The sequence below is a fragment of the Lynx canadensis genome, chromosome B1 (assembly GCF_007474595.2).
Source record: "Lynx canadensis isolate LIC74 chromosome B1, mLynCan4.pri.v2, whole genome shotgun sequence".
Taxonomy (NCBI): domain Eukaryota; kingdom Metazoa; phylum Chordata; class Mammalia; order Carnivora; family Felidae; genus Lynx; species Lynx canadensis.
Genome location: NC_044306.2, coordinates 192,262,350 through 192,285,039, shown reverse-complemented (window position 1 = coordinate 192,285,039; position 22,690 = coordinate 192,262,350). Strand labels below are relative to the sequence as shown.

Below are 22,690 nucleotides of genomic sequence, written 5' to 3'. Positions count from 1 at the left end.
ATAATTCACAATGATATGGTATCACCAAGTTAAATAACTTGCCCATTACCATAGCTAATTTAATGGAAAAAAACTGTAGGCAACACATTTAGGTTTGACTCCATAGCCCATATTCTTTTTTCCACCAGAAGCTACAACTGAACACACATGATTAAAACATTAAAACCTTAACCATTATCTTCTATTTTAACAAAACTACATTTTTGGTGGATGAGGACAGACAACAGAGTATAAATATCTATAATTATCGTGCCTCTTCTGCAGATAAGAAAACTAAGTCACAAAAAGGGTTAGTAGTTTGTCAGAATCATATAATATATGGTGGGACAGATTTGAATTCCTATCTGTTCAATTGTGAACTTATGCTTTGGCCCCTTCCATTAAATATAGAAACAGTTTAAAGACTTCACTCAAAACATTTTAAGGAGGAAAACTCACACACACACACACACACACACACACACACACACACACACAAATATAAATCCATATGGAAAAGGCAGGGGATAACTACTAGTTATTACTAACAAATCAATATTATTAATTGATAACCTTTATAAAACAGTCTGAGAAGGTTGTGGGTATAATGCACAACTAGCCAACAGCAAATAGTAAACTGTAACTGACAGTTCAAATTATATGTAAGCTAAAAATGGCAAGATGGCAATTTATAAACTAATTTATCACATTTCACAAGTATGGTATTTGAAAAAGCCCTCTGCTAGAATCCTAGACTCCTTGTATGTTGGTGAGTAAGAGAAATTCAGAAAGAATGAGGTTCTGAAGTACTATGGGGACCAGGAAATTCTTTAAAACAGAATATAGATCATATTAAATGAGACAGACAGGCAAACTCATATGGTAGGCCTGGCCTATAATTCAGGTGATTTTTACACTAGATTTTCTCATTCATAAAACTACAGTATATGGAAAAAATTATCTGGAATACAATTTCCTAGAAATCAGAATAAGGAAGTGATCAACTCTGTCAAATGATGCTGAAAGGTTAAGTAAGATGAGAACTGATAGCTTCCCTCTGAATAATACAAGATGGAATTACCAAGGAAACTGATAAAACAATTAGTGAAGTAGTAGGAAAGAAAGTCTAATTGGGACAGGTTAAAAAGAAAAGGGGAATTGAGAAGTGAAGACAGTAAACGTACAGATAATAAATATTTACTAAATATCTGTGTGTCAGATGCTTGAGATATATTAGTCAATACAAGTACAAAATCCAATTCTTCATGGTGCTTATATTCCAGCAGAAGAAAGACAATACATAGTAAATAAAGGAAGAAGTAAATTATATATGTTAGAATGTAATTGTGCTACAAAAATAAAGACTAACTTTTTAGTTGTTGGAGACCTGACGAAAAAGAGAAAATAACTACTTGAAAGAGAGGAAACTGATTAGGCAAGACTTATAAAGTCAACATAATTGGGTGTTTTACTCTAGCCAAGTTTAGCTGGTCAGGGCAAGTGTGTAATATATGAGGAATGGGACTAAAACACAGATAAGGTTCTAATAAGCAAATATGACACAGGAAGAGAGAATTAACGGAGTTAAGATTTTTATACGAAAGATGATCACAGTGATTATTAAGCACACTATCAGAGCTATTCAGCTTCACTTCTGCCACGTCTAGGAGAAGTGAAGTCATGTCTAGGAGACAATGAAGAGTTGAAAATTGGTGTGGTCAATAGACTGGAAATTGTAATGAGGTTAAAAAAATGGGGGGGCAGGATGAGTACTGGAATGAAGTTGTAGTCACAGAAAGAGATGGCTGAAATTAGATTTGAGAGGCGGCAAAGGTCTAGGAATGGTCATGGAGAAAGATGGCTGGAGGGGAATGGAGGAAAAGACCATTGGAAATGAAGAGGTCCAGAGTGTCCAGAGTGTTGAATATATCACCTACATAGAATTTGAAGTCACTAAGAATTGTGATGGGAATAACATTTGGGAGGAATAAAGTGAATACGTTGGTAGAGGTCCACAACATGATAATATAGATGGAATAGTTTGTTGTCATGTGCTTCAAAGGAGCTCAGGGTTTTGAGTGAGGAGGGTGAATAAATGATGGGAAAGCAGCTATAAAGATATTAGAGGTTACCTGCCAATGATATCATCCTATATTCCATAAAGCAAGAAATTAAAAACAGCCAGTAAGGGGAGGGCTACAAAAGCATCTCTTACGAATATGCAGATCTGAGTGACAACAATAAAATAAAGGGAACATTAAGAGGAAGAGCCTGAGGACACAGGAGATTTTTGCTGATTAAAGACCACAAGTTTCAAAAGAAAAAAGTAGAAATATGGGTGCTTGTAAAGGGATAACTGACTCGAATTTGAGGATAAAAAAGACAAAAGGAGATAAGAATGCAGATGATAATGAGTGACCTGACAGTTGGCCTTTAATTCCTGTCATGGATGGTATTGCAGGTAGAAAAGTGATTTTACCAGAATGCAAAAATCTTAAATCCAGTTCTAATTTTAAGTGTATTTTCTTAGAATTTCATTCATATCTTCCAGATTATGACAAAACAAGAAAAATATTTTCATAAACACCTTTGAACGTGGCCCATAACAGTATGTGAGTTATTTTATGGCACTAATACACAGTTTCCGGAAAGTTCCAAATGGCAACCCATATAGGAGAAATTCGATGTATGACCCACAATGATCTCACAAAGGCATATTTGTGTAAGAAACTCTGGGCATGAATGTATCAGGTCAAATTTACACAGTCACTCATGGATGCCTGCATTTAGAGAAAAGCAATCTAAAAGATTTCTTAGAAGAAATCAAATGCTTTATTAACAGTCATAACCAATTGTTTAGCAAGCCATATTAATATTTATTTCTTGATATAAGATTTAAAAATTAAGAGTTTAAAAGGAAAAGGATCTGTGTTCAGAAAAGGCTGAAAGACTTTATATAAAACCTGGCTACCAATTAATTTAAGGGGAAAGGGTTGGTTAATATCAGCTTTCAACTAACTGCATCAAATATATCAGGAAAGGTCTTTGAAAACAAAAAACCAGAATAGTAGTTGCATGAATGCTAATATGTGTGTGGATAAAAGATAAAGCAGGTGAAACATATTGTATTTTGATGAAGAAAGATTTCATTTTATCATATATTTAGCAGTATGATTCATTCAACTACTATCTTTCCAATTTAGTCAAGTAACCTTCTTTAATTTAAAAATAAAAGATGAGACATCTTCCTGAATCATAAGCTGGTGACTTACACTGCTTCAGGTAATCTGAGAATGCGAAGCAAAAAGTAAAAATAATTTAGTTTACATCTGATGGGGATACTTTGGAAAAGGCATTTTATATCTACATGGCTATGTTTCTACACACTTCAAAACAAACTGATACTCAAACTATACACAGTAACAAACTTAAGTACAGAGTAGGGAAAGGTAAACTATATATACATGCTAATTAATTTCTTTCTTCAAATCAAATAAGTAGTAATATTAGAATAGGTAGTGAAACTGGAAGATACCTGGACAGTTTATTAGTACGCATTCATAAGTTCAACAAGTATTTCCTGAAGACAGATGTAATAAGTATTGTTCTAAATACTGAGGATACTGCAATTAACAAAATAAAGTGCCTGCTTTCATGGAGCTTTCATTCTATTTTAACACTACAGACAATTTTAGGGTAAACCTCTGGAAGGAATTCAATTTTGAAAAATTTTGAAAAATTTCTGAATAATATTCAAAGCTAGTTAAAAGTTCATCTCTGTAGTAATATACCCTCCCCCCCATTTATTCAACTCTGAAAAAGTATTTTTGACTAGCTTCTAATTATGAGGGATTTGCCAAACTATTTAGTATTTAAGTTTCCTCCAATCTATTATTAAACACTACAAGGAAACTAATCGCTGAAAGTGTCCATGGTTCATAAAAGGGAAAATGGAAGTGTAGAGGAAATATAGCATTTCTCATAGTCCTCTCTAGTCTGCTAATTCAATTAAAATAACTCTAATCCTAGCTGGCTAATAAGTATAGAATAGGAAAGTCTTCCTACTTAGTACATAAAAGAATCTGGGTGCTCCTCACACAGAACACTTTTTAACTTTTTTTTTTTTTAACTTCCTGAGGATTCAAATGTTTGTAATAGAACTAAAAGACACATTACTTAACTTCTCTGTGTTTCACTGTCTCTACCTGTTAAAATGATAACAGTACCTACCTCTTAACATTGTTTTCAGATTAAACAAGATTAAGGCATAAAAAGGTTTCAGTGCTCAATCATTAACTGATGACATTAACCATCTCATTACCCTGTGTAGTGGGTTCTTAATAACAGTTTAGACTTATCATTATCTTCGTTCCTAAAACCACAGTTAGGAAAAATAATAAACAAGCTATAATAAAGCTATTAAAAGATTTCTTTACATTTTGGCAAGATGATTAACATGCATATATTCCTCAAACTAAGCAAAAGATCAGTATCCGTCGAGTATCAGTAACATTAATGTTACTAATATCCAGAATTCCTGAAAATGGCTGAGTTTGGGAAATTTTCAGGAATCAAATAAAAGCTCCACCAACAATATGCTTTATCAACATTTTATTTATTACTCCAAAGGCTCAGAAGTGTTTCTTATCTTTAAAAACATGTTTATGCCTTTTATTTTCAAGTAGAGTTAACAGTGGAATTAAATAAACAGAGACGTTATCATCACTTAAAGATACTATTATTATCTTCTGGCCTTATCCTAATCCAGACCATATTGGAAACCTCTAAAATGATTTTATTCAAAGAAAATTAAAAAATAAAGAACAAAAACAAAACCAAGTAAATGAGTAGAAAAGTCCTTATGTTTAATTAAATCTGGAAAATCATGTTGGACTACAAATAAAGGAATTAACAAAGATAAGACCTGAAGTTAAAGCAAAAATACTAATAAGAATCTTTCATTTAAAAACTTTGCAATCCTTCAAAGATCGGGAAGAAAGCCAAGATTCACCTCAAATGGAGAGGTCACTAAATATCCATGAACACTCACCCAACCATTGGTAGGAGACCTCTTGAAGACCCAGATGCTTGAATCAGCTGAAATAGTACCAAGTGTTTACTGATTACTCTTAATAGGGCAATGGAGCACAGGTTACTCCATACTATCAAAAATTATAGGTCATAACTATTGATAATTCCAGTGACTACTATTATAAATTACTCAAGGAAAAGAAGACTGAGTAAAGAGTTCTAAGGTGAAACCGTGTGCATGTATGTAAATGTGTACATTTCCTCCAGCTCTATTAGTGATATAAGTCTGATAACATAATTCTCCTAAGTGTAAGTACACTGGCAGAATAAAATTTTTTAAATTAATATGTTATAAACTTCTTAAGGAAAGCATGTAAAATATTAATATGGGTTCAAATAGAAAATTTCTAAAAAAAATAATGTTTTTTTAAAGACAATGCCGATTTCTCAACATTAAGCACTTTAGTAACATACAGGAAAATATTTTCAGTCTCCTGCACTTAAAAGAAATATACAGTTCTTAACCTTAGGTCTTTTAATACACTAATGATTCTTCTAATAAAAGAATTCTCATATTTCAACACGTAAAACTCATAACACTGAGGACTAAACAAAAGCCTCCTTGCTCAAAGGTGAAGACTATTTTCAACATTATTGATTAAAATCTAAAAGTTATCAACTTAATAGAACAGTATCTGATGTTAACCTAATTTCAAAGAGGAGTAAAGCAGGGTCAACACCTAGATGAAATACAATAATGTTTTTCTCAGTCTCTGGAAAGTGGGAGGCAGAATGATAACCCTTCCCATCTTACATTCCCCCTATATCATGACTCACTCCAAAGATCTATGTGGTAAAAATTAAGACACTCTACTACTGCAGAAATTGCCAAGAACAAAAAATGGAAGGTTCTATATTTCTATATTTTTCTCAAGCAACTAAGATATAAAAACTACTCTCTGATACATGTGTATCAAGTAAGGTAACAAGTGAAACAAGCCTCATTTGGTTTAAATAGTTTAGACAGGTGAGTAAAAAAGAACATTTGACATTTAAGGTCAAGTAAGCATATTCAAGCTACCAAAGAAACACTGAAATCCCAAGCCAGCAAAAATACCCCAATCTGGCTGATAAATGACTTAACTGTTAGATTTCTAAAGACAGCTTTACAGTATAATATATCTATCACTTATTGAACATGAAAGAACTTTTGAAGTCTTGAGAACAGCAACAAAATAAAGACCAGAAGCATAAAAACACTTCCTGTCTGCCTATAGTAGATGAGGAAAATATCTGATAGTGTCAGGGACAGATTTGAGAAAAAAGTGGAGAAAAGGAATGGCTAATAGAAGACTAGCCCTACAGTAACTAAGAATTCTAATGTCCTAATATGAAGAAAAACTAAAGATAAAAAAAGAAATAATAAAAAATGGAGTAAAGACTGACATAAAAAAAACTTGCGTGTGAGAAAACTGCAAACATTTTAGATCTCTATTGCAAATTTTAAATGACAAAGTATACCAATATTACCTTTCTTTCGAAAGAGTGCATTTAGGTAATTTTCTGCTTGGCATTCAATCTTTTCAGTGTTGGACTGGCCCTGAGATGATAGTTCCTCTGTTGGTGTTGACTGTGAAGAATCAAGAGATGGTATACAATCCTAAAATTATAAGAAAACAACATAAAAAATCACTTTTTATTATACATGAAATTCCATTAAAAATTGCAAAAAAATATTCTCTAAATGTTCATTTATTCTATCAAATTATATAGAGAGAACATAAAATTTGGGACAGGAGTCAGGAGAAAAGAAATTTAGCTTTGATACCAAATTAGCCTTATTTTTTGGCAAAACTACAGTCAAAAATGGAGGGGGGAGCAGAGTAGATAAAATATATTGTTAAATAAATTCATTAGATAGCAATGCCAATAATGAGAGTTGTAACAACAAAGCAGGTATGTTTACCCACTAATCTGACCAAAAATGGGTACAGGTTCTCAAGTTGTCATTTCTTTTCAGCCTTTCTCACACCAGTAAAGAATTAGGACTTTCCACCATACAAGAAGATGCTGCTTGCCTAGTTTATGCCTTGTTTATATTAGACACTAAATATTTAATCATTTACACAGGAAATAACTGTGATATCCAAAAGACTTCAAGAGAGTAAAAGGCTATAAAAAGTAGTACCGCATTATCCTCCAGCTACAGATTCCTAAGAAAGACTACAGGGTGGTCTCAAATCAAACTAGGTCTCTAAACTCACTGTCATCTACCTAAATACAAAACAGATCTAAACTGAACTTCATGAGTCAGGGAGCTATAAGGAAGAAATGTGAAATAAGCAAAAAAGATGAGTGTTTTGTGATTTCACCTGCAAGTTAAGCTAAATGTTAGACTTTAAAATATTCTTCACATTACCAAAATCAAGTATTTAAATTTCCACTGTAAATCACCAATTTTCAGAAAAAATTCAGTTAAAAAAATTGTGTTACAACTGTGCAATTAGTTTAGAAATAATTTCATAGCACTAAAACTTACACTGACTGCTTCTCTCTGTAGATTACAAAATGAACATTTTTCATCCATAGACCAGTCAGTCAGCTCTTCTGGTTCACAGTCTTTAAAAGAGGGAAAAATATTCATTAAGTATACTAACTTTATTAAAACAAATAAAATTACCACTCTCCACAGCAATGGCTCATATAAAAAAACTAACTACTAATAGTAAAGGGAGAAGGCCTAACTTTGAAATTAAAGTGATGACCTCTAGAAAGAAATAGAGAAGGCTGTAAGGAGAGTAATTTGCACTATTATGGGACAAAGTATCAAGAACAATGAGCTGGTTATAAATTAATTTTCTAACAATAGGGTCTTAAGTATCATCTAACCTTCTAAAAGATTCAATTTATCATTACCTATTAATTTTTAATTTTCACTATGAAAGAAATCAAAACAGGGAGATATGGGGGCAAAATAAATAAATTTTGCACATCATGAAAGCAACATAAAACAGAGAAAATGGAGTAAAGCACCAGAAAAGCCCACAGATTTGAGAAAATGGAATGCTGTCCAAAAAAATAGAAATCCATAGCTAAAGAGATCCGATTTTTATTACATTGTTTAAAGGTGTTGTTGCAAGAGTTAGAGTAGAAGGCAGGTAAACATGTTATATTATTCAACACAAAACATTTTTTTTTCACAAGAATGTTTCATATAAGTCAACTATTATAATACAAAGTTTGTGCAAAACAAACATATAATGAAGAAATTTTATGAAGATAGAATATCATTGCCATCCTAACTATACTTGGTATAGACAGTGATTTTTCAAAGTTCCTTCTTGCAGTAAAACTCTCCATCTCTTTTCCCAAATAAATTTTTACACAGAACCTCAAATATATGAAACCATTATCACCTGAGGCAGTTACCCTGGTACTAATTTGAAAAGCACTGGGGTATACCACAGTAATTTTCCCTCATACTTTTGAAATACATAATGAAGTTGAATACATGTTTCTACTAAACTACACAGAAAATAAGCTTACTTTTGTTGGAATAATAATAGATAAATAAGAGTGAGGATCAGCCTCTAAGCAATTTTTGCATCAATCCAGATACACAAATCGGAGTAGAAGATAGTATGATGTGATGGAGTATAAAGTGTATAGTGATAGCTCCCTTAGGTTTTAGCAGTGGTCCAGAAATATTTCTATTATTTATCTAAACTTAGAAATGGTAGGAAATGGGAGCATGAAACCCAGTATAGGGCAATGTAAAGATAACTGGATTTAAAGTCTCCAAAAATCTGTAATGGAACTTACTGGTTGTAACCTTGTCAAGTCACAACGTTTTTGTTTTAATTTTCACATCTGTAAAGTAAGGATCCCACTACCTAACTTGTGGATCACATGAAAAAATGTGAAAATATTTTATAAACTCTAAAACACCATGCAAAGGCTAGTTACTATCAAAACAGGATCATCGGTCATTATTTTTTAAATCTATACAATCACAAATATATTTAATAAGGTTAATTTGTGTAAGACAGATAATTTTAATGTATCAGTTTAAGAAAACTGATCACTTTTTTGTAAACAACCTGATTAATCAAAAGTTTAAGCAATCTATACAATTAGAAACCCAGAACTGTAGTTATGTAGGTGTATAATTTTCTTCAACCTTTCAGCCTGTCACTATAGAATAATACATTCACACTCCAGAATGTGGAATTGTGCAATGTCTCTTCCTGATCAGTGGAATGAATGTGGGAGAAGTGGAAGTATACTCTTCCAAGCTGATGCTTTAAAAGGTATGGCAAGTTCCCCCAGTTCTGTTGAGTTTCTACCTTGCAACACGAAAAGAACTTGCCCAACACAGCCATTACTCCTTCCGACTGGCACCTGGAATCAAGAGAAGTGATTCCTGAAGTCCAGTGAATCAGATCACCCAATGAGCAAGCAATAGATTTTAGAGCTCTTTGTTATGCAGTTTTACTGTGCAAAAACTTGACTCATAGGCTAAGCATAATAACTTTGATAGATCAAGGAAATCTTATTGCTTTTTTATTATGGCCTCATGAATAAAAAATATGAAAGATATCTAGCACTGTGCTTTTTTAAAAAATAGCTGGTAGTCCTGGAGAAGAGGTATTTTTGAAAAACTATTATAAGGTTTCATGAAGTTTCAGTGATAAATATGTTGAACTGAGGAACAACTTTGGATTAATTAAAACAATTATCAGCTGTAAAATAAATTGGGCATGCTCAGATTATCTCATTTATTTTAGTTGTTTTAGAAGTTCTTCAGAGAGATGTTAATTAAAGTAAATCCCTATGTGGTTAAATAAACAGCACTGAATAAATCAAAATTATATAAATGCCATTAAATTTTGCTGGGTTAAAAAAACTATGACTTTACTTACAAATATTTAATAACTACTCTTTCTACATCAACTTTTGATTTTGAGTTCAAATAAATGATGATGAGACACATTTTTTTTATTTATTGGAAAAAAATTTTTGAAAAACTCTAAGCCAGATTTGTTTGTCCAGATTATCTTTTCATGTCACAAAAAATAAATACTGCAACAAAATACATTAATTTTATCTCTCAAACAAAATAAGACAATAAATCAGATATCCCTAAAATAAGTTGCCTCTTATTCTGAAATTTTAATAAATGAAGCTATAAATTCAAAAAGGGCCAAAGTTTGTATCTCACAGAAAAGGCAATGTCATAATGAAAACGGATAGTAAATGACTAACAAAAGATCAACATTTTCACCATGGGTATATACTCATGGGCAAAGTTTGGTTCTAATCATTTTACCTAATCTATCTTGGAAAGATAACAGACTTTGAAATTAGAGAGCCTTGGAACTGAGATATCTTTCCAAATACTAGATGTGGCCTTTGGCAAGTTACTTTCCCTGGCGTCAATTTCCTCATCCGTTAAAATGAGGATAATAATTACACCTTAAGACTATAGTAACAAAATTAAACAAGAATGTATGAAGAACACCTAACAAGTCCAACTGGTGGTACTCTCATTTTCTTTTAGATAATCATACTTCCTTTGAATGTTTTTATTCTCTTCAGTACCCTTTAACCACAAGAAATAAATGTAAAGTTCCCAAAGACAAAGCCCAATGAAAAGTGAAAAAAGAGAATACTGAACTAGATTGATCATGAAGGTCATGAAAAAGTAGTTATAACTATGTTGATTTTTTTTTAATTTTATAAATGTTCATTCACTTTTGAGAGAGAGAGAGATAAAGAGAGACAGCGTGCCCAGGAGTGAGCATGAGCGGTGGAGGGGCAGAGAGAGAGGGAGATACAGAATCCAAAGCAGGCTCCAGGCTCTGAGCTGTCCACACAGAGCCTGAGGTAGGGCTCCAACTCACAAACCAGGAGACCATGACCTGAGCTGAAGTCGAATGCTTAACCAACTGAGCCACCCAGGTTACCCCTAACAAATGTTGACTTTGAGGGAAGATACTGAACATTGGGCAATGTTATTAAAAAATAAAATTTCATTATGAAATTACATAGTAACTATACTGAAAAGTACAAAGAAGAAAAACTATTTGTAATCCCATCATCCAGAGATAATGATTAACATTTTGCAATATATCCTTCCAGTTTATATTCTAGGTCTTTTCAAAAATGAGCATCAGCAGATTCTTTGAAAACATCAATAAAAATGATAAACCTCTACCCAGCCTAACCAAGTAAAGAAAAAGAAAATATCAGAAGTGAAAGATGGGCCATCACTACAGATTCTATGAATAATAAAAAAATAAAAAAATATTATGAACAATATTAGTTGGACAAATTCCTTGAAAGACACTATCTACCAAATTTCAAACAAAAAATAGAAAATCTCAATAGGACTATATCTACTAAAGAAATTAAATCAATAATCAATAACCTACCAAAACAAGAAAACTCCAATCCAGATGGTTTCTCTACAATCTGTTCCAGAAAATAAAAGCAGAAGGAATACTTCCTCATTCTATCATTATTATCTATCATCATTACCTAACTACCAAAAACTGTCTGAACAGACACCTCATCCAAGGATATACGCAGATCGCAAATAAGCTTATGAAAAGATGCTCAATATCATTTGCCGAGATGCTCAATATCATATGCTGCTAGAGAATTGCAAATTAAGATGAGCTACCACTACACAGCTACTAGAATAGTTTAAGTCCGAAACACTGACAACATCAAATGCTGGTGTGGATGCAGAGCAAAAGGAACTTAAATTCATCGCTGGTAAGAACACAAAATAGTACGGCCACTTTTGAAGATAAGCCTTACAGTTTCTTCAAAGTTTAACATAATCTTTCCATACTTATCTAGCAATGGGGCTCCTAAGTATTTACACAAATGAGCTGGAAAGTTATGTCTACATAAAACCTGTACACAAATGTTTACAGTAGCTTTATTAGTAATTACCAAAACTTGGAAGTGACCCAAATGTCTTTTAAGTAGACTGTGGTACATCTAACCAAGGCAGTATTATTCAGTAATAAAAAGAAATGAGCTGTGATGCCATGAAAAGACACAGGAAACTTATATGCATATTGTTCAGTGAAAGAAGTGAGTCTGAAAAGACTAAATACTGTATGATTTCAATTATATGACATTATGGAGAAGAAAAAAAAAACAGTAAAAAGAGCAGAGGATTGGGGACAGAGGAAAGAACTAAAAAGGTGATGAATACAGGTGATTTTTAGGCCAGTGAAACTATTGTGTTGGATATTATAGTGTGGATACATGACTGTGCATTTGCCAAAATGCAGACAACTGTACAACGTGTATACTTAACTATGAGGCTTTAATTAATAAAATATATTGATATTGGCTCATTAACTGTAACAAATGTACCACACTAATGAAAGATATTAACATAGAGAAACCTTGAAGGGGGATTATATGGGAAATCTTTGTACTTTCTACTTGATTTTTTTCTGTAAATTTAAACTACTCCAAAAATGCTATTTAAAAAATTAGGATATTATACACATGTTTATTTGTCACAAATATTTCCTATGCTCAAATATACTTCTAAATCATTTTTAACAGATACGCATGGTTCATCAAACAGATGCATCGTAACTTATTTAATCAATACCCTATTTTTGGATACTTAGTCTTGGGATTATAAATAGCATGATGAATACACTTGGATAAGTTTTTGTGTACACATTGATAAGAGCTAATATAATTTACCTAACTATAAAATACAGCAATATTAGATTCTCTGGTTTTAATATAGATAATCAATTCATATTAGAAAACTACTGACTTAATACTAGGCCATGAATTCCTAGTAGTTCCTTTCCTCACCGCTAATCACAGTTCCTTACACAAAATAAGCATTCAAAATATTTCATCTAACAAAAAGGTAATACACAATGGGGAAAAAGACATCTCTTCAATAAATGCTAAGAAAACCGGATAGCTACATGTAAAAGAATGAAACTGGACTGCTTTCTTACATCATACACAAAAATAAAGTCAAAATGGATTAATGACCTAATTGTGAGACCTGAAACCTTAAAATTCCTAAAAGAGAACACAAGCAGTAATTTCTCTGACATTAGTGGTAGCAATATTTTTCTACCTATGTAGAAATGTCTAGATATGTCTCCTAGGGCAAAGGAAACAAAAACAAAAATAAACTATTGGGACCACATCAAAATAAAAAGTTTCTGCAGAGAAAAGGAAACCATCAACAAAGCAAAAAGACAACCTACAGAATGGGAAAAGATATTTGCAAATGATATATCTGACAAGAGGTTAACATCCAAAATATATAAAGAATTTATTCATCTCAATAACAAAAAAACCCACAAATAATCCACCTAAAATATGAACATGAATAGACATTTTTCCAAATGACCACAGGCACATGAAAAGATGCTCAACATCACTCATCATCACGGAAGCAAATCAAAAGTACAATGAGATATCACCTTATACCTGTCAGAATGGCTAAAATCAAAAAGGCAAACAAGTGATGGGTATTAAGGAGGGCACTTGTTGTGATGAACACTGGGTGTTGTATGTAAGTGATGAATCACTAAATTCTATACCTGAAACTAATATTACACTGTATGTTAACTGACTAGAATTTAAATAAAAACTTGATTTAAAAAATGCAAGAAACAACAAGAGTTGGAGAGGATGTAGAGAAAAAGAAACTCTTGTACACTGTTAGTGGGAAGAAAAATTGGTACATCAGTGTGGAGAGTCTTCAAAAAATTAAAAATAGAAATGCCATATGATCCAGTAATTCCAATACTATTTACCCCAAAAAAACCCAAAACACTAATTCAAAAAGATACATGCATGCCTATGTTTTACTGAAGCATTATTTATAATAACCTAAAGATGGGAAGCAACCCAGTGTCCATTGATAGATGAATGGATAAGAAAGATGTGAGATGCACATACATACTAAAATATTACACAGCCTTAAAAAAGGATGAGATTATGCCATTTGTGACAGCATGGGTGGACCTAGAGAGTATTATAAGTGAAACAAGTCAGACTGGGAAAAACCAATACCATATGATTTCAATCATGTGGAAACTAAAAAAAAAAAAAAAAAATCAAATCAATAAACAAAAGCACAACTGGACCTATACAGAGAATAAACTGGTGGTTCCAAAGGTAAGGAAGGGGTGGGTGGGGTGGGAGGACAGGCAAAATGGATGAAGGGGGGTGGGGAATAATAGGCTTCCAGTTATGGAATGAATAAGTCACAGGAATAAAAGGCACAGCACAGGGAATATAGTCAATATTGTAATAGTACTGTATGATGACAGGTGATAGCTATACTTGGGGTGAGCATAACATATAGAGAAGTCCAATCACTATGTGCACACCTGAAACTAATGTGACATTGTGTATCAACTATACTCAGATTAAAAAAAAATTGGGGGGAAGGGGGGCCAGAGTGGCTCAGTCAGTTAAGTGTCTGACTCTTGATTTCAGCTGTGGTCATGACCATGGGATTGAGCCTTGTGCGAGCTCCGTGCTGAGCAAGGAATCTGCTTAAGATTCTACCTCTCCCTCTGCCCCTCTCCCCCACTTGTGGTCTCTCTCTAAAATTAAAAAAAAATTTTTTTAATGTTTCACCTAATAAATCTTAAAAAATTGTTTTGTGCAGCACCTGGGTGGCTCAGTCAGTTGAGCATCTGACCCTTGATTTCAGCTCAGGTCCTAATCCAGGATCATGGGATCCAGCCTCAAGCTGAGTTCTGCACTAAGCATGGAGTCTGCTTGATATTTTCTCTCCTTCTGCCCCTCTCCCCTACTCACACACTCTCTCTCAAAAATAAAAATAAAGACAAATAAAAAATAAAAAGTAATTTTGTTGTCTCCACCATCATAGTGTTTAGAGTTGAAAAAAGGATATTATGTCAAAGATATTAAACTTCAGTCAGTGGTACAGTCAGGGGTCAGCAAAGCTTTTCCATAAACAGCCAAATAGTAAATATTTTAGGTTTTGCAGGCCATACCATCTGTCACGCCATTCAACTCTACTGTTGTAGTATAAAAGCAGACAGAAAATGTTTCAACAAATAAGAGGGGCTGTTTCCAATAAAACTTTATTAACAGGAAAATTAAATTTGAACTTCACATAATTTTCACATGCCATGAACTATTAATCTTCTTTTGTTTTTTTCCCCACTATTTAAAAATGTAAAAATTACTCATAGCTTAGAGGCCATTCAAAAGTCAACAAGCTGTATTTGCCCCACATGCTATAGCTTGCAGACCTCTGATATAATCTCCCTTCCAAATGTAGACACACCTAGAGAAAAACCAGTAAGGATCTATCAGCCAGTTTACATAGGCCTACTGCACTCTTTTCGTATTTTTGTAAATATTCACAGTCACAAATAAATCAGATGATCCCATAGGTGGAAGAAACCAGCTCACAAATAAGACATGAGAAAGGACTGACTAAAGCAGAAAAAAAGAGGGAATTTTTGCTTAAAAGTTTAATTTTTTAATAAAAAATAATTTGGAGTAATATACAAGAATCTTTTGCTACGTAATATACTTAGTTTCTGGGTTTTGCAAAGTAATAAAGTTTCAGATTTCCAATGATTTATCTGAAAACATACACTAATCTATTTGAATTCTGCATACAAATTTCTTTAGTGAGAAATCCCTATACTTGTAGTCTCAGCATCTAAATATTAAACCATTTTTAACATTGGCAACAAAACAAGCACACTTATTTATAAGAGGTAAGAAAGAAGCTGGAGATGTCTCTAATGGATAGTTTTTACATGCCTTTTCAAAAGGCTCTACATTTTTTATTTAATTTTCCTTCAAAATATATGGCTGTCTTCATCCTTGCACAGATTACAGATTTATTGCTATTATATTATCATTCTTAAAGCTACAATTTAATTAGAAGCTTTTTTTTTAATCATAAAAGCAGAAAAAGGAGGAAGAATTTACCTAAGAAACCTGATGAAAGAGTATCTGAGGGTGAAAAAAAGGCAATGAATATGTGCTTATATGCAAGTTCCAAAGCTTAGCTAATTTTGTTAACTCCTCTCACCAAAAACAGCACTAAAAAGGACATAAAGTATAAGATCTATCTGAATTTAAATAAATGGAATGAGATATACCGCAATGGGTGATTAAATCAACTAAGGAAATTAATTATAAATAGATCTACAATGAAATACTGTTAAGAAAGATGAAAGATGATCTAGGCGTTATACACCAAAATGATATACCAGTGAACACAATATGCACAGAAACTATATACACTGTGCGTAGAGTATACACTACTATAATAAAAGAATAAATATACACAAGCACATATCTTACATTTATATAAAAATGTTTAAAGGTTATCTATGGATTGTGGGACTAGGAGTAATGTTTTTCTTTCTGGCTTATCTGTATTTTCAAATTCCCTAAAATAAACATGTAAAACGTGCATACTAAAGGAATACTAGCCTAGAAACAAAAAACAAAGCATTTATTTCCTTCGAACATTCTGCCCTTTGCATAATAAACAATTTCTGAATGAACATAAATATACACATACATATACAATGTATAAACAAATGAAAGTAGGGGAAGCAACAGGCTAAGAGTCTTAAGTTGTAATTTGGGTTACCAGAAGACAATTAAGTATAATGTTGACTTCTGACATGAATGAGGAGAGCAGGTTAAGAAAGGAAGGCTGAAGAAATAGGTCAAGCATAGGTTAAATTTTTGTTTCTTTAAATGTTTCCTTTGTTCATTTGTAAGCTCAGAAATATAGGTGAAATTACACTTAGTACTGCTAAAAAATATATCAGGTAAAAATACTTAATTCAGTGTTGAATTATGACAAGATGAGAAATGATTAAAGTTAAAAGAAAAAATGATCTTAGCTATAAGAATAATAAAACACAAGAACAAGCACATTTTGGAATCTTCATTCTTAAAGTCGTGTTCTACATGTGTATCAATTCATCTCACTGAAGACAGGTGGTTGGGACAAATGATCTTCACAGATACTTTCAGATCTACAATTTATAACTCAATTATCCTGCTCAACATTAATAAAGAAAGAGCAGAAAACTCTGACTACTCCCATCATCACTTCCTCAACTCCCACCATCACTCCCTCAACTTAAAGACTTATTTATACAGAAGAGAGAAGGGCCTGTAGAGATGTCTTGGGTCTTGGTAGAATGGCAGGTACCACAGGATAGAAGGTAACAGAGTTAGTACATAAAACTGACCCCATACAAGACTCAGAAATAATTTGATCAAAATCAAAGCAGTAAATCTATACTAGCACTACCCATTTTGTGAATAAACAGGAATATAATTTCAGATGTCTACAAAACTGTTCTTTCCTAGTGCTCTACATTTCCAAGCAAGCAATAAAACAATTGAACTAGGGTATCACAGTAATTATATCATAAATCAAAATCTTCCACTAGGATTTATGCTACAGCGTTTGAAAGAGATGGCTATACTACGTAACAAATAGTATTATACATAAATATAAGATTCTGAACACACATGGCAGGATTTTTCAGAATGACAATCTGATTTCCAGGCTGCCTATCTCATGAGCAACAGAAAATATTTACTTAAATCTTCTTTAAGAATAAGTGAGGACACATAATATGTAACAAAAATTAAATTGTACCATTAAGCCAAAAACAAGCTTCAGTTTCCATTTCGATCAGTGTACTAAAGTTTTTAAAAAGATTTATAAAACAAAATATTTGGATTTTATTTATTCATTTAAAAATACTAAAAAACAAGACCACAAATTCATATTTAATATAAAGTTAGCATAGAACAACCATTTTTTTGTTTATTAAATGGGACAGAGTTTTAAAATAAAATTTAAAAAGCATTACCTTCAAATAAACTGAGGTCTCTTCGTAGCCGTGGTCCATAAAGCCCTTCTAAAATACTCTCAAAACCTGTGTTGTAAAAGAGAGAAAAATATATAACCTACTGGAAGAGTTAATTTTATAATAATCAAAAACCATGAAGTCTATATGATTTAGAAATTTATAAATTTTACATACTATAAGGTGTCATTTTTCCTTAACGTGTATTAAGCTGAAGTAGGCAACACACAATAAACAGACAATGACTATCAGAAATCACATGATTGTGAAATTAAAATATTCAAATGTAAATATTCACAACTAAAACAAGTAAATATCTTTGTTACTTAGAAATATTCTGAGGTTGAAATATTATAAGCAGTAATAATTTTGTAGACAGAATAAAAAACAAAACATGTACTACATTCCAGTTTATATTTGTTATAAAAAATGTTAACGTAAAAGAAAGTAGCATCTTTAACCCCAATTAAAAGAATGAGTAAATGAATGAGAAAATCTTGCTGTGAAAAGTATGATGTGCAAAATTTAAATCTACATACTTGTATAAATGAAAACACAACAATTTTTTCATGGTTATGGACTGCCTTGTTTTAAGGAAAAAATTACTGAATATCTTGTCAGGTTAACAAGACCCTAATTCATGAATTTACAAGAGTATTCTACCTTCTGAATATACTGATTTTAGTATTTTACAATTTTCTTTTTGAAGTCTGTACCTGTATCTTATTCAATTTTAAGCAACTTAATAAACTACAAGGCATCTCAAGAAAAATGACCAGAATGGCAAAATAACCAGGAAATCAAGAAAAGGAACTTAGGGAAGAAAACAACTTAAAAGTAGCATGATGGCTCTGAACAAAGAAAACTAAAGTAGATTTTTTTTTAGTGGTATTCCTAAATTATAAAACAGTGGAAATATTTCATAAATCATAAAATGTTTTATTTTTTAAAAATGTTTATTTATTTTGAGAGAGAATGTGTGCAAGCAGGGGAAGGAGAGAGGAGAGAGAGAATCTAGGCAAGCTCCATGCTGTCAACAAGGAGCCCGGGATGGGGCTCGATCCCACAAACCATGAGATCATGATGTGAGCCAAAATCAAGAGCTGGATGGTAAACCGACTGAGTCACCCAGTCACCCCCATAAGATGCTTTAAAAAAAATGTTTTTTAGTATCTTTGAAATCAAGATGTATATTAAAATCAATGGTGTGTTATAGCCAAGGAGTGGCAACATTTTTTTCATTTAGTAGAACATGAAGAAATAATACAACTTACAACTGATGTCTTAGATTTGACAAGATAGTTATCATGATACTTGGTAAACACGTACTTAATAAAATCTTCGTGAAACGATTCAGTACTAGTTCCAATAGTGGAAATTTCAGGCAGAAAGTGAATGAACTATCACCAGAGAGAGCTTTCAAGAATGCCTCATCAGGGAAATACAAATCAAAACCACACTGATATACCACCTCACGCCAGTCAGAGTGGCTAAAATGAACAAACCAGGAGACTATAGATGCTGGAGAGGATGTGGAGAAACGGGAACCCTCTTGCACCGTTGGTGGGAATGCAAACGGGTGCAGCCACTCTGGAAAACAGTGTGGAGGTTCCTCAGAAAATTAAAAACAGAACTACCCTATGACCCAGCAATAGCGCTGCTAGGAATTTACCCCAGGGATACAGGAGTGCTGATGTATAGGGGCACTTGTACCCCAATGTTTATAGCAGCACTCTCAACAATAGCCAAATTATGGAAAGAGCCTAAATGTCCATCAACTGATGAATGGATAAAGAAACTGTGGTTTATATACACAATGGAATACTACGTGGCAATGAGAAAGAATGAAATATGGCGTTTTGTAGCAATGTGGATGGAACTGGAGAGTGTTATGCTAAGTGAAATAAGCCATACAGAGAAAGACAGATACCATATGTTTTCACTTTTATGTGGATCCTGAGAAACTTAACAGAAGACCATGGGGGGAGGGGAAGGAAAAAAAAAAGGTTAGAGAGGGAGGGAGCCAAACCATAAGAGACTCTTAAAAAACTGAGAACAAACTGAGGGTTGATGGGGGGTGGGAGGGTGGGGGGGGGTGGGTGATGGGCATCGAGGAGGGCACCTGTTGGGATGAGCACTAGGTGTTGTATATGGAAACCAATTTGACAATAAATTTCATATTAGAAAAATAAAATTAAAAAATAAAATAAAATAAACCAAAAAATAAAAAAACAAAAATAAACATTTAAAAAAATTAAAAAAAAAAAAAAAGGATGCTATATAAAAGACTTCCAGTTTGGGTAAAGACTCAGACTGAAAGAACCCCAAATCTCTTTCTATTACTAAGATATTCTATTTACCAATGTGCTCCAAAAATAACATTGTAAACAATTATTTTAAGATGTTTTTCTGTGACATATATTGGACAAAATGTATAAGCCTATATAATGTATTGCCTATGTAAGCCAACTGAATTTAAATGCTGAATGTTTCCTAGTTTTGTTTGAAAAGAAGAAAACAAATAAGGACTTACACTTTTGTTTTATTGAGTTTCTCAGCTCCTCCCTAGATAACACCAAGGTCTTACATATATCCTGTTAATTATTTATTCATAGTGCATAGTGTTGGTGCTACCATAAACATCTTTAATCAAAAGTTTTGTTTCTGGAAATCAATTATGGAAACATAATTGATGTTTGTATATTGACTCAATATCTAGCAACATTGCTAAATTCTCTATAAAAACTTATCTGGATATTCTTTACATACACAAACACATTATCTATAGAGAATGGTAGTTTTGTTTTCTCCTTTCAAATCCTTACTGCTTTCTTTTTTCCTGTTCTTGCCTTACCACCTTAGCTAAAGCCTCCATTATGATACTGAAAATTAGTGATGATAGTAGACATCCTTGACTTTGTGAAAATTAATAAAAGGAAATTTCATTTAGAATGGAGGCAGGAGGCCAGAAGTGGGAACTCTCATGTCCTATCACTAGTTGTCAACTGCAGCCTAAATGAAGAGAGGGACTTTGCATGTGGATACTACCTGACTGTCCCAGAAGGAAAAAAGAAGGCTTTCCTCCTCCCCTGGCAACAGTTTAGCCAATGAGAGACTGTCATAACTCAGCCAATGAAAGGCCACTATACTCTGAACTCCCAGTTGGCTCCAATGTTTATAAGAGCCCACCCAACTTCCTCCTTTTCCTGTATAAAAAAAGAAACTTGTTCAGGGGACTTGCCTATGGTTTTGCCCCAGCTTGCTTGTCCAGGATGACAAGTCTCTGCTATTCCTAAATAAATCCATCTTTCGCTGGTAAAATAACTGTCAGTTTTATTTTGAAGGTTAACTACTTATGTCCGATCTAAGTGTGAAAGCATTCAAAGTTTCATCATTAAATATAATGTTGGCTACATTCTTTTAAAATAACACCACTTGGGGCACCTGGGGGGCTCAGTCGGTTAAGCATCCAACTTTGGCCCAGTTCATAATCTCACGTTAGTGGGTACAACCCCTCAACAGGTTCTCTGTTCTCAGTGAGGAGTCTGCTTCGGATCCTCCAAAGAGAGAGATGCAGAAACTGAAGCGGGCTCCAGGCTCTAAGCTGTTAGCACAGAGCCTGACACAAGGCTTAAACTCACCAACCACGAGATCATGACTTGAACAAAAGTCGGAGGCTTAACTGAGTGAGCCACCCGCACCCAAGGTATTCTGTTTCTTATGTTACTGCCCATTTCAACTATATTTCTCAATTTACTTGCATAAAATGTTTCAGTATATGTTTTTATCTAATGTCCAACAATATCAGCAGCTGTGTCCTTTTTGCTTCTTATTCCTTACTTTGGTTATTTCTGCTTTCTCTTTTTTCTCAATCAAGCTCATTAAAGATTTCTCAATTTTTTTTTTAATTTAAAAAGAACTTTCTTGGGGCGCCTGGGTGGCGCAGTCGGTTAAGCGTCCGACTTCAGCCAGGTCACGATCTCGCGGTCTGTGAGTTCGAGCCCCGCGTCAGGCTCTGTGCTGATGGCTCAGAGCCTGGAGCCTGTTTCCGATTCTGTGTCTCCCTCTCTCTCTGCCCCTCCCCTGCTCATGCTCTGTCTCTCTCTGTCTCAAAAATAAATAAAAAACATTTAAAAAAAAATAAAAAAAAAATAAAAAGAACTTTCTTTTGATTCCTTGATCTCTTTTGTATGTGTGTTTTCTTATCCACTAATTTATGCTCCTGCTTTTATTTCATGTCCTCTATTTTGAGTTTATTTGGCTCTTATTTTTCCTTTTTAAATGAATGTTTATCTCATTAACTTTCAGCTGTTCTTCTTTCCTAACATGTATTTAAAGCTATCAATTTCCATCTAAGTACTCCTTTAAGCTGCATTACACAACTTTTGATACATTCGTATTCTCTCATCATTTGGTCAAAATATTTCCTAATTTCTATTATGACTACTTTTTGGACCCATGGGTTTTGGAAGCATATTTCTTAATTTATTTGAAGAAAATGCCCAATATAATTTCAATCCTTTGAAATTTTCTGAGATTGTTTATGTGGTTGATATAGACAACTTTTGAAAATTCTCTACATATACTTGAAAAGAACATGCACTCTAAATTGGTGGATACAGCATTCTGTATTTGTCCATTAGGTTAGCATGTTAACTGTACTCTTTAAATTATCCTTATTCATTTCTGTTATGTCTCTTTTCAGTTGTTGAGAAAAGTATCTTAAATCTTCCATAAAATTGTGACTTTTTCTATTTCTTTGTTGTTTTATA

At 33.1% G+C, this 22,690-nt stretch overlaps 1 protein-coding gene across 6 annotated transcripts in view; it reads right to left on the bottom strand.

Annotated features, from left to right (window-relative positions):
• LCORL (ligand dependent nuclear receptor corepressor like) overlaps positions 1 to 22,690 on the bottom strand; it is a 167,421-nt gene that overhangs the window by 99,861 nt on the left and 44,870 nt on the right. For 5 of the 6 annotated variants that reach the window (XM_030314132.1, XM_030314131.1, XM_030314138.1 and 2 more), the window contains exons 2-4: positions 17,922 to 17,987; positions 7,550 to 7,629; positions 6,541 to 6,670 (exon numbers count right to left, since the gene is read on the bottom strand). In XM_030314132.1, coding sequence (XP_030169992.1) covers positions 6,541 to 6,670; positions 7,550 to 7,629; positions 17,922 to 17,987 — 276 coding nt within the window. Of the gene's footprint in view, positions 1 to 5,029; positions 5,077 to 6,540; positions 6,671 to 7,549; positions 7,630 to 17,921; positions 17,988 to 22,690 lie in introns of all 6 variants that reach the window. The other variant, XM_030314137.1, reaches the window with a different exon arrangement.